This window comes from Danio rerio, chromosome 1 (genome assembly GCF_052040795.2).
Source record: "Danio rerio strain M-AB ecotype USA chromosome 1, GRCz13ab, whole genome shotgun sequence".
Classification (NCBI taxonomy): domain Eukaryota; kingdom Metazoa; phylum Chordata; class Actinopteri; order Cypriniformes; family Danionidae; genus Danio; species Danio rerio.
Window position 1 is genome coordinate 43,841,273 of NC_141021.1, and position 13,056 is coordinate 43,854,328.

The window sequence follows — 13,056 nt, forward strand, 5'->3', positions numbered from 1 at the left end:
AATAGGTTTTGGCATTAAAATGCTGCTGCTCGTGTCAGTGCGGATGGGGGAAAATGGAGACATCTGACAACAGAGACGTGGCTGCAGACATTCAACCAATCTGATTGGGGCTTTTTCTCAATATCAAGTTTTTGCACGTTTAACATGGAAAACAAACTCCAGAAGGCATGTCGAGTAAATCTTTCAAAGGGAGCATTGTACTTTTATAACGTCATTTGCATCACCTTGGTTATGTTGTTGTTCTTAACAACAAAGTGAAAACATGATATGAGGAACTGCCTATTTTCATTTTAATATTAGCAACTTAACAGACACCGAAATTGTTAACACATTGTGTAGCTACATATTTATTTGACCGTCATAACATAACTGCCACCCTTCATTTTCATTTAAAAATATGAAACGTACCCTCTTTTTTGCTGAATTTTAGTTTTAATACTCAATAATGTAAATCAGTAATACAATAAGTTTATACAATATAAGAAATAAAGGCAAGCATACAGTAAAATTTGCAGAATCAGTGTACGTGGTTATATAAAATAATATACTATCTTTGCGATCAGCCAAAACCCATTACCTGAGAACAAGAAATAGATTTAAAAGACCATAGAGCCATAAGATATAGACAATATGAATTAAATGTTACATTTTACAACTATAGTGAGAAGAGATATAGCGGTGTATCCTTGATGAGCTTTCTGATGTGCGCTGCTCTCACCTGGGGAGGTGTGCTAAGCACCTGCTGACTGCCTGGAGCTCAGACATCCGCATACGCTGCAGCGCATGACAGAGTGCATGTGTGGTCACGTGATGTGCGCTTTCAGCTGCGTAGATCTTTTCAGAAACAACTAGATGAATTGCCAGTGTGGATCATTTTTGTTTTAAAATGCCATTTTAATACGAAAGCGTATTAGTGTAAACAGGGCCAACAACAAACTTCATTGTGAATGTATAAAGAATTTTTCATGCATAACATGTTGACTGACCAACTTTCTTGTAAGAAAACATGTTATTTAGTTGATTTATTATATATACTTTGTTGTTATTTTTTATTAATATGCATTTTCTTGACCCCCACAGGTACGTTAAGACCAGTCCGAAGGAGTTTCTATGACCCCACCTCAGCACCAGGCCAAGGCTGGATATGGGAGTGGGAAAATGACACTGGATCCTGGATAACTTATGACATGGAGGTGAGCATTGCATTGCAAGCAGCATGGGACCGACACCAGCCTTGGCTAGACATGACATCGATGGGCTTTTGCTACTTCGTGGACTTCAAAACTATGATCCAGTTTAACAGGCAAACACAGCGGCAGAGGCGCATCCAGAGACGCTCAGACATGGTTTATCCACTAGTCTCTGGGCCTCTGCCAAAAAACTCACAGGCTTGGGGTTCTGCCCTGGGTGCTGGAGGCATTGCTAAAGGGGTTATATCTGGTGCGGGGTCAACAGGGGCTCTTCTTGGAGTAGGCGTTTCTGGTTCTACCCTCAGCCGTAAAGGAAGTGCAGTTTACCCAAGCGGGACACTTTCAGTATCGTCGCTTGCTCCTCTTGGACAGCCATGTGCCTGCCAGCAGTGCATGCTGGTGTTGAGTGTAAAATCCAATGGCACCTCATCACAGACTCTAGGACGTGCAACAAAGCCAAACAGTCCTAAATCCAACTTTGGGACACTTTCATCCTCTTCCGCGTCCATGTCTGTTTTGAACTCTTATTCTCAAACGCTTCCACATGGCACGTCACTAAAGTCTTCACCCTCAGAAGAAGCTAAGAATTTTGATCAGTCGTTGTCCCTTCTAACATCGGGCACTGCCAGTCTCTCAGTTTCGTCTAACCGGCCAAGGCTTCCATCTTTACCTCCACCTCCAAATCTGCCATCACTGAATCAGCAGCCCCCATCTGCCTCAGGCTCATCGTCCTCAGCTTCATTTGTGCCAACTGCCGTTCTGGTGAACACCTCAACCAACCCCACATCATCCACAGTTTTGACGTCATCCACAACAACCCTGCCCTCTCAACGCTCCACTGCCTGTGCTGCTCCTCTACCACCTCGTGCCAGTCTGGCAGGGCTTAGTCGGCCTGCTTTGCAGAGAATTGCCATGGCACAGTCACGGGCTCTTATTGCTTCTGGGTGAGAAATGCCATTTTATCTTTTTCCTTATTATTGGTTGTAATTTATTTCAAAATATTAGTGTAAAATACTCTATTTAATAATTATTATTTTAAAGATGGAATGGGCTGATCAAAAAGTGGCAGTTAAAGCACACATAGTCTTAAAAAGACTCTTATATTTTATTATAAGGCTGGGTGATTTGGCCTAAAATTCAAATCTTGATTGAACACTTTGAACACTTTGACTCGATTACGAATAATGGACGATTATTTTATTTTATTTTTAGGTTTTTTTTGTCATCGAGATGTGCAGTTACATTTTTTGAGAGGTGCATTCGTATGCGGCGCTTGATTCAGAAGTATAAACCAGACGTAAAACTTTAAAGCTTGACTCCACAAGTAGTAGGGAAAGTAATGTAAAATTGGATTGATCATAGGTTCTGAATGTCGATTTCGATTACTTTTCAATTTATTGCCCAGCCCTATTTTATTATTATGTTTTTTTATTTTATTTGATAAAAATGTATCATGGTTTCTTTTAAAATTAACATTGATTAAGTTGTGTACCAAATTCTGTCATCATTTACTCGCTTTTTACTTGTTTCAAATCTTTGTGAGATTCTTCTGTTAAACACCAAAGGAGAAGTTTTGAAAAATGCTGAATATCTGTAACCACTGACTTCCATAGTGATGTTTTCAGCTTTCTGTAGTATATCTTCCTTTATGTTGAACAGATGAAAGAACTCTTTAAGGAACTCATAAAGATCTCATGAACCACTTGATGGTTTGTAAATAGTAAATATTTGAGTTTCTTCAGTTACAGTAACAGTTACAGTAACAGTTGAAGAAACAATAACAGTTTCTTCTCCTTAGTTTCAGGGGCTCTATCATGCACCCTGCACAATATGGCACCAGGCATGGCACAAGTGGTTTTTTGGTATTTTCAGACTGGCACAGTTATCATTTTCATGTTTTGCACAATGATAAAATAGAGCCCAGTATATTGTGCGTCAGAGAAGTGACCAAATATGATATGTGCCCTGTAATGTTGCAGCCTATACTAAATATATTGATATTTTAAATGGTAATTATGTTTATTAATATTTTTGTTCTCGATATTATGGTGTGCTTAAAAAAATAAATTAAACCTCTTATGACCCAAAAAATTTGAATTTTAGTACTGTTTATATTATATTATATTATATTATATTATATTATATTATATTATATTATATTAAGGCTGGGCTATACAGGAAAAAAATATCATGATATAATGTTTAATATAATTTGATATTGATAATTATTGAATATTTTTTTACAATCCATTTAGGGATAATTTTTTTTTATTTAACATTTATTTTTATTTATTATGGTGTGCTTAAAAAAATAAATTAAACCTCTTATGACCCAAAAAATGTGAATTTTAGTACTGTTTATATTATATTATATTATATTATATTATATTATATTATATTATATTATATTATATTATATTATATTAAGGCTGGGCTATACAGGAAAAAAATATCATGATATAATGTTTAATATAATTTGATATTGATAATTATTGAATATTTTTTTACAATCCATTTAGGGATAATTTTTTTTTATTTAACATTTTTATTTTTATTTACCAACATTACTTAGTCAAATATTTTTAATAGTCAAAAACAAAAAAATAAACAAAAATATCTCGTCCCTCTTGTCTTCTAATAAAATAAACATAAGTGTTAAAGAGACTCAAACTTATAAAATGTTACAAAGTGTGTGCAATGGTAAAGTGTAATACTATACAATCAAAGCAAACTTTAGGTTTTAGGCAAAGGTTTATCAACATCTGTAAGGTGTCTATAATAATCACAGGGTAAACCAAAAACTCTATCAACAAAACAAATTATGATAATCAAATCTGAGCTTTCAAGTAAAGGAACCAAGCATCATTATTCAAACACATGTTGCAACATTACAAATTGCGAAGTTGGATGACTACATTACCCCCTGAGCTAAACAATCTTTCAGATGAAGTGCTAGTGGCCGGGATGCACAAAAAAAGAAACCAAAAAGCCACTCTGGTGATATACTTGCATCCTTTTTTATTTACAATCTCTTCGCTGCTGCTAGCCACTGCAATGCGAACTGGTCACCTGCACGCCGCTTGCATCATGCCAAGCCGTGCGCCTCGATTAGAAATAACCCCATAAGCTTATTTGCATTCCCTCAAAGGCGCGTGCTCAGCAGCCACTTTTTTTATTACGCTATAGTGCTTCAAAACGAAACTTCATCGTTTATGACAATAGTGTTCAACCATTTTATCAGCCAAGCCCTATATTATATTATATTATATTATATTATATTATATTATATTATATTATATTATATTATATTATATTATATTATATTATATTATATTATATTATATTACTATATTTATAATAAATACGTTCATTATAATGCTCCTAATTATTAAATACCACAGTATTTGAATGTTAGTGACATATTTCACAAACAACCAGAATGCACACAAAGACTTGTGGTTGGAAACCTTTGCTAACTGAAACAGGAAAAACAGACTTTATCGCTTCTAATCACCAGTATATAAAGTAAAGCCTTCATCTGTGTCAGCCACACTCGTGTATTAGTGTGTTCATGTTTTTTTCCCTCCCCTGTGTGGGAGTGTGTTTCTCACGTTTCTCACACTGCTAAATCAACCATGTCTGCACTGTTTGATGACCATCTGGGGACAGAATGGTCTTATTCGTTCCCTCCCCTCCCTTTTTTTATGCCTATAGCCGTTTCTGTGGCTTTTCCCGCACCTCTCAATGGTGATTTCGTGTTCACGCTGGGTTTCTCCAGCAACCTTTGTTGACACGACATGGGCTGGTCTGCATTAGCAACACAATGCTGTCTCGCTAAAGCATCTGACATGGTGGAGAGTGTGGGCATGTCTATGTTAGGAAGAAGTTGGGGTAACCAGCAAAAGGTTTTGACATGGACTGTTGTAATGATTGGGTCCCAGTGTTTTCTAAAGCATTAAACATGACTTTTGGTCAGGAGTGGGCAGGGTGGTGGTGGTGGTAGCAGCATTTAGCTACAGCTGAGATTAAACTGCATGATCAGAAATGCATATATTCACTCGTATGCAGCTAGTATTAATGATAGCTGTACTATATATATTTATCAATAGTTTTTTACTAGGCTATATTTTGCTAAAGCAAATACAAAATGAAACTATCATCTAACACAGGAGCTACTCTTCAAATGCAGGAGAACTTTGCAAGTGTGTTGCACTTTCAAATGGTATGATCTGTTTTAGACTTCGAGCCATCTGGAGACATGGAGCAACAGTTGTTGAGCATGTGTTGAGAGAAAACAAAGAGACAAGTCTGTGTTAAAGGCAAGATCAATGGTCACTGGAGGTCAAAAGCTTCCCCATTGGCCTTGCTCAAACACCCATCTACTCTCCCATGTCAGACACTCCTGTTTTTTTCAATGGGAAACAAAGCAGGCATATAAATAACAGCTACTGCAGCAGCGTTGATCATTTGATGAGATGCATTAGCAATTTGTCATGTCATCATTTTAAGTAAGCGCTCAACAAGTCCTCCTTTTACCACATAACCACTTCAGCTTATTTGGTTCAGTTTTTGCTTTCGTGAGAAAATGTTGCATGTAGGCGTGCCTTAAACGGAACTTCCATTCAGTGTGGAGGTATACATGAGTTTTTCAGCCTTGTTCACCTGTTTATTTGCTCCATTTACATTAGAAACTGAGATTAATGAGGGATTAAATTGGTTTATCTATCCAGTTAAGCAAGGGGATGTTACTAAATCCAGGTTTTGATCTGAAATTTTTTGAGCTTGTCCACTTTTGACAACATCTATTGGTAGTCATATACACATTCCATCAGATCGCTTTCATAAAGTAAAACACAAGTGGTCAAATTCGTTCAAACAGCTATTTTCTGTCTATTGTGGCACATGAGCATAAGAGAAAGTGAGTATGTTTACATGAACACCAGTAATCCGGTTTTAATACAATTAAGACAATACTCTGGTTAATTGATTGATTTTATTGGACAATTTTAACAAAAATATACAAACAAGTCCAGTTAGACTTATTCATGCATTTTTAAAAAAGTGTCGGGGATAAAATACACAAAAAAAGCCACAGGCTTATTTCCATTGTGGCTCTCGAAATTCGTAAAAAATGAACGAGCAAATCATACATGGAGTGCAAGCATCAGCAGCTCAGCAACTCGGCATAACAAAATCCTCAACTTCAACTGTAAAACAACGACTTGTAAGAGTCTACTATGTAAACAGCGATTTTTGATTCATTTAATACGATTAAGGTCACAATCGAACTAAACAGAAATCGAATTTAGACATGTGGAGTAGGGCTGTGCAATTAGGGTTGTAACGGTATGAATTTTTTGCGGTATGATAATCGTCTAAAACAATACCACGGTTTGACGGTTTCGCGGTATACGGTATGTTACAAATGTTACAAAATAATAGAACAGTGAAGCAAATTTGACTTTTTCCAAATAATATATTTTCAGTTACTATAAACAACACCACTTACAATGAACAAATAAAAAATAAGAAAATAATAAATAATGTGTCAAAGTCCAAATAAAGTCCAAATAAACATGGTGCAAATCCTCAGTAAAAAATAGATATAAATATTTACTATACTATAAATAGTTACATAACGAAACTAGATTCAATATGGAACATCCTTAGGTTTTATGTGCCAGCATGGATATGGTTGTCTGTGGATATGGATTTGGATATGGTTGTCTGCAATGCAGACAAACAGCTGCACCTTCATTTGCGTCTTTTGAAAACAGCAAGAGCAGCAGTTCGTCTTTGCTGTGTCACTGTTTTGTCATGTTTCTGTGCTGCTGTGCATGCAAAAGTACTTAGTATGAGAATTATTTTATGCAAAACTTTTTTTTGCGTTTTATTTAGCCGCGTATAAATGTATGCCTATCTCTTATTTTGTGTTGTTCAAAAAGCTTGTTTTTGGTCCACAAACAAAAGCGAAACCTATGCTTATTGGTTGTGATATAGCGAGTTTGAACCAATCTGGGCATGGAGGAGGGACAATGCATTAATGTATCGTGTCTGGTTTGTCCGGAGACACAGTGACGAGCGTTTCTTTGTCAAATCAGCGTTGTCAAATTTTGATGACGTAACCGCACTGATTCCGGAGCCTCCGGAGCCGCGAATGTTATGTGATACAGCACTGGAAAGCTGAGATTCTCTGCTTTATGCCAATCTTTGAATTGTATGAATCGGATCAGCGGATCAAAAGTTATTAAACATTTAAGAGCAATACTTAATTTTAGCCACGGGCGACTGTCTCGGTCTTTAAGGGTTAAAACCGTTGATATGCAATTGTTCATGGTATGATAATCGTGCACGTTCAAATCGTGGTAGACCGTCATACCGGTATATTGTTACAACCCTATGTGCAATTAATCGAAAATCCGGATTTGAATTCGATTTTCGCTTCTAACAATTATGTAAAACCATTAATATGAGATAAACGATTATTGCATTATAAACGGCCCCTTTCCAGTTATACACATTTGTCGCTCTGCAAAGCTCAGTTCCACGTGAAAATGACTAAAGCATGTGCTGTAATGTAACGAAACGTTTGCAGCATAGGTTGCACATCATTCATTGATGTATGTTCGAATCATTCATATTTTTTAAACCGCGAAAGAGCACATGCTATTGTGTGTGTGCGCGCCACGCTTAGCCTCGGGCAGGCTCGGAGACGAGCAAAGCACACACATCTAACGGCATCTTAATGTGAGCACTTTAATGGTCAAATGCATGCAAATTTGTGTCAGAGCGCAGTGCTTAGTGATTATTCATATTAACTCTCGTTTGTGTAATAAACAAACAAGTTGAAAATCAAAAGACATGTGAGAGAAAAAGAGAAACCATATCAGAGCCGCACTATTCTTAAAGTGACAGTGTGCAATATTCCTGCTGCCCACTGCTTTTATTATTAATCAAACTACAAAGGACAAAATCCCTCACTGCTCTTGGCTGAAGGACTTTTGTAGCTAAAGTTTTTTTCTTACAGTGAGGATGCTTAAAGCTTAGTTTAAACATAATAGATTTAATAACTAATTTCTAATAACTGATTTCTTTTATCTTTGCTATGATGACAGCACATAATATTTTACCAGATATTTTTTTTAAATACAAGCATCTAGATTAAAGTGCGATTCAAAGGCTTAAATAGTGTAATTAGGCAAGTCATTGTATAACAGTAGTTTCCTCTGTAGACAATCAAACATATATATTGCTTAAAGGGACTAATAATATTGAGCTATTAAAATAGGCTTCAAAATATTTAAACCTGCTTTTATTCTAGCTGAAATAAAACAAATAAGACTTTCTCCAGAAGAAAAAATATTATTGGTAATGCTGTAAAAGATTCCTCTGTTAAACATAATTTAGGAAATATTTATATATATATATATATAAAAATCATAGAAGGGCGAATAATTTTGACTTCAACTGATAATAGTTTTGAATAATCGTGATTACAATTATGACCAAAATAATCTTGATTATGTGGAGAATGGAGAATTTTAGTCACATTATTGACATGCAGTACAGACATGTAAACGCCAAATCAAACTATTACTGTCATAATATATTATATTCTAAACACACATTGCTGTTTGACACTATTCTCTGCACCTACCGAGTCAGAGAAGTGCCACAGACACCTGCATCATGAAATGCGGAGGGATTTTTTTTCCGCATGCGCTAATAAATTCCATTAAAACAGGGGTCTCAAACTCAAATTGCCGGGGGGCCATTTCAGTGGCTGACAGATCATAGGAGGGCCATTTTAACATTTAAGCACAAGAAAAAAACGGAAACCAGACATAATTGATGCGTCTTAGGACAACAGACTCAACATTTATATTTCAAGCATTACCTGTCACCAGTGCTAATGCAAATCAGCACGTTTATCGTGTCACACAGCTGCTGAAATATATCTGTGGTTGTTATGTGGTGCTTATGGCCGAGTGTTACACACACACTCAGTCATTCTTCCACAGAGTATAACAGTCAAAACTAGCTTTTTGTTTCATGTTGTACATATTAAGGGGTAGTTTAAATTGCTATAAATACTACAAATAATAGGCATAATAATAATAATAATAATAATGATTATTCTTTTCCAACCAATTGTATTGTCCCAATAGCGTAAGAACAGCAGAAAGCAGTTTGGTTAACTTAAGTGACTTTACAGGCAATTGTTCTTCTCAATATCTTTCTTTCTTTTTAAAATTACAACAAAGAGGTGAAAAGTATGTACATATTCACATTTACTTTAACAAGTTCAATCCAATTAGCAGTACATTTTTACTAATGTACATAGTTTTTATGCAAATTTTAATAAGCATATGAGGAAAATCCATTAAATGAGACCATAATCCAATTTTAGCAAAATTATCATATTTGTGTGTAAGCCATGTGTGGTTAACACTTTAACACTATACTTTTCAAAATAAAAAGGCCTTAAATGTAAAAAATAAAAATCCTTAAATGTACTTGAAAATTAAAGTAGTGCGAGGAAATACCACATACGAGACCACTGCGGTTTTAAACAGAGAGGTAAAATTAGTGGTTGTATTTTTTTGTTTTCATAAATAAATCTTGCTGTGATATGCCTTTTCTCTTTTGTACCTTATTCTTCATACTAATTTAGCCAGGAGTTTGATTATATAAAGCAAAGTAAACATTTGATACTTGGCCGAAGGTGTCACAATGCTCTTTTGCTTAATTATCATATGACAGTTGATGTTGGAAGCCGAACAATGGTTTGTGCATGTAAGTCCTTGAACAAGAACTTCAAGTTGAACTCTTGAAATTCAATATCATTTCATTATCAGAAGAAGGTTCAGAGGAAGTAAACAGAGTATTATTAAGGCTATCATTATGTCAGGTTGTCATTACAAAGCTGTGATAAAAAAAGCAGTATAATTATTGTAATATCTATTTGAATGATTATTGAAAAGTAATAATAATAATAATCAGTATTAGTTGAAGATTATCTTTACCTTTATTTATTTGTTTGTCTTCTCCAGAAACTAAATGAAATATTTTAGCCTCTAAAGTTTCAGAAATTTGATAGATTTTTCCTGTTCATATCATGACTGTTATAAAACAAGCTGTTGTCTATGAAGCATATGCAACTTGTAAAAATAGCCTAGAACTTGAAAAGATCTCTATCAGGTACGTACTATGCTTATTTCCTTTGGTTATCACTTTGTAATTGGGCCAAAGCTGCAATGGCGTAACAAAACCAGACTGACACTGTGTGGAAATATACACTTATCAGCCAGGTTGGACCCTCTTTTGCCTTCAGAACCGCCTTAATCCTTCGTGGCATAGATTGAACAAGATACTAAAAATATTCCTCAGAGATTTTGGTCACTCAGTTGCAGCAGATTTGCCGGCTGCACATCCATGAATATTCCAGTAGATCAGTAGTTTGTGAAATACTCAGACCAGCCCATCTGGCACAGACATCCATGCCACGTCCAAAGTCACTTTCATCACCTTTCTTCCCCATTCTGATGCTCAGCTGGAACTGCAGCAGATCGTCTTGACCATGTATACATGCCGAAATGTATTGAGTTGCTGCCATGTGATTAGAAATTTGTGTTAACAAGCAGTTGGACTGGTGTACCTAATAAAGTGGCCTGTGAGTGTATTGTATCTGATGAAATCACTGTGCAGATGTACTTAGACCTCTATTGGGCAGGATTAAATTATTTGTGAAAATTCCACTTAAGAAGCACATCTGTGCCACTTTTAAAGAATAAATCTGGCATTAGTAATGATGACAGAGTAATTGGTCTGTTGAATTGCTATTTGATAGTGCTTGTTTGAGTTTTTGAGGATATTGGAGAACATACTGACAGACAGTAGTTAGTTTGTTCTTTAACCTTTAAAGAACTTTTATTTTTTTTCTCCTATTTTCTCTTAGTGTGCCAACGGTACCAGTGAAGAATCTTAATGGCTCCAGCCCTGTCCAACCGGCTTTAGCTGGTAAGAAAAGACCCGATAAATGCACTATTAGCAATGGTTTCAAAAATGCCAACAGTGCATCACAAATTTTATTTTTAAAACACATGCATTATGATGCTTTACAGGTATTACTGGTATTCTGATGAGTGCAGCGGGACTACCTGTATGTTTGACTCGTCCTCCAAAACTAGTTCTACATCCCCCACCTGTCAGCAAGAGTGACATAAGACCCATTCCTGGCATTGGGCACTGTTGCCGCAAGACCACCAAAAAACAAGCCCGAAAAGGTAAGAATCCGTGGATATACACTAGGGGGTGTTCACACTTGATGTTTGGTTACATGTACTTTCACACTGTCATTTTTAGAACCAAAAAAAAAAAAATCATGGCATGTGTTTGTGAAAGAACTAAAGACATTTGAAAACAATGCTGTGCTGGACGAAATGTACTCCTTGTATCTGCGCTTATATTTATTTTTTTATTTTTTTATTTCAAGATTTTTTTTAAGCACAACAGAACGAACAACATTATCTCAGAATGTACACACTGCAAGTAAATAAAATATGAATTCCATACATGTGGGTTCAACTGTTGGAGATACAAAATGCAGTGTTACATATTATACGTTTCAGGTCAAAGTATCCGAGAAAGGGTTCCCAGGTAGCAAAGAATTTTTCATTAGAGTTGGACCTCATAAATCGGAACCTTTCCAAGTGGATAACAGAGGATATATCCATTAAACAGATTTAAAAAGAAGGAGGTAAAAGAGATTTCCAGTTTTTTAGTATTAGCCGCTTGGCCAGTCATGCCTAGAGTGAGGGCTTTTTGGAAATGTTTTGGAAGGGTGAAAGAGTGTTTTGAAACACCAAAAACAGCACGAATGTTATAGGCAAAACCAAAATGCATGTAAGCACCTTAATCATATTGTTGTCTTATTGTCAGATTAAGGCCAATCATTCGATTACCGATGCCCATGTAAACGTAGTCACTGTTGTACCAAAACACCGATTATTAACAAAATTGCTGTTGCTATCTTTTTCATTTGCTATCTTTTTCGTTTGCCATGTAACCTCAGTTCATTCACGCAGTAGTACTCGGTATTTGAACATGACCAAATAATTGGGAAAAGTCTCGAACAAAAGTTTTCACAGGAGATTAATTTGAATGTATTTTAATACTAGGTGGAAATGGTAACGTGTCTTATCTAATCAGCGATTTGATCACTGAAAGCGTATTAATACCAGATACAAATATAGCCTGTGTTTACTTGTCAATGTCAGATTCACCTGTCTCTAAAAGTTACACCACAACTCCTATTTTCTGTGTCAGCTGACATGTTTTCTTTTTATTTGGCATCAGAGCAATTTTGTTATTTGAGTTTTGGAAGGAAGGGAACATGACAATGAGGAAATGTAACTAATGATATTTAGGTCAGCTTACCTGTAGCTGACAAAATAAACCACCGGTATTGCATTTTCACATTTTGCATTTGTGGAAAAACACTTATTCTGCTAAAATAAAATAAAGTATTAGATGTATGAGATGGGAAGATTGATTTACACACACAAAGAGGAAATGTTATAGCCACAACCAAAATGCATGAGCTTTGGTGTGCTCTGTAATTTTACACTTGTCACACATAGGTGAAATAGAGGAAAACATTTTGTGTAATTTGGTTTTGGTACAGGGCAGGCGGTGCATAACTGTGAACTGTTTTAACTGGTGCCTACTGTTTACCGCACAGGATCATAGTGCAGTCAGGCACTTATCCCATAGTTCCTCTGATATCTCAGTTCCAAGTTCACCCACCCAAACCAGTTTAAATTTCTCATTAGAAGTTGAGACAAATGTTTCAAACAGCCCAACA

General features: G+C 35.8%; 1 protein-coding gene and 1 long non-coding RNA gene across 3 annotated transcripts in view; one reads left to right on the plus strand and one right to left on the minus strand.

The window, feature by feature from the left end:
• dtx4b (deltex 4, E3 ubiquitin ligase b) overlaps positions 1–13,056 on the plus strand; it is a 41,586-nt gene that overhangs the window by 13,447 nt on the left and 15,083 nt on the right. For both annotated transcript variants that reach the window (XM_087237426.1, XM_087237427.1), the window contains exons 3-5: positions 1,081–2,134; positions 11,149–11,210; positions 11,315–11,476. In XM_087237426.1, coding sequence (XP_087093552.1) covers positions 1,081–2,134; positions 11,149–11,210; positions 11,315–11,476 — 1,278 coding nt within the window. The remainder of the gene's footprint in view (positions 1–1,080; positions 2,135–11,148; positions 11,211–11,314; positions 11,477–13,056) is intronic.
• Positions 4,558–9,674, minus strand: LOC141386137 (uncharacterized). The gene is made up of 3 exons (XR_015476816.1): positions 7,587–9,674; positions 6,381–6,514; positions 4,558–6,304 (listed from the first exon to the last, which is right to left on the minus strand). It is a non-coding gene; the product is annotated as an uncharacterized LOC141386137 (long non-coding RNA).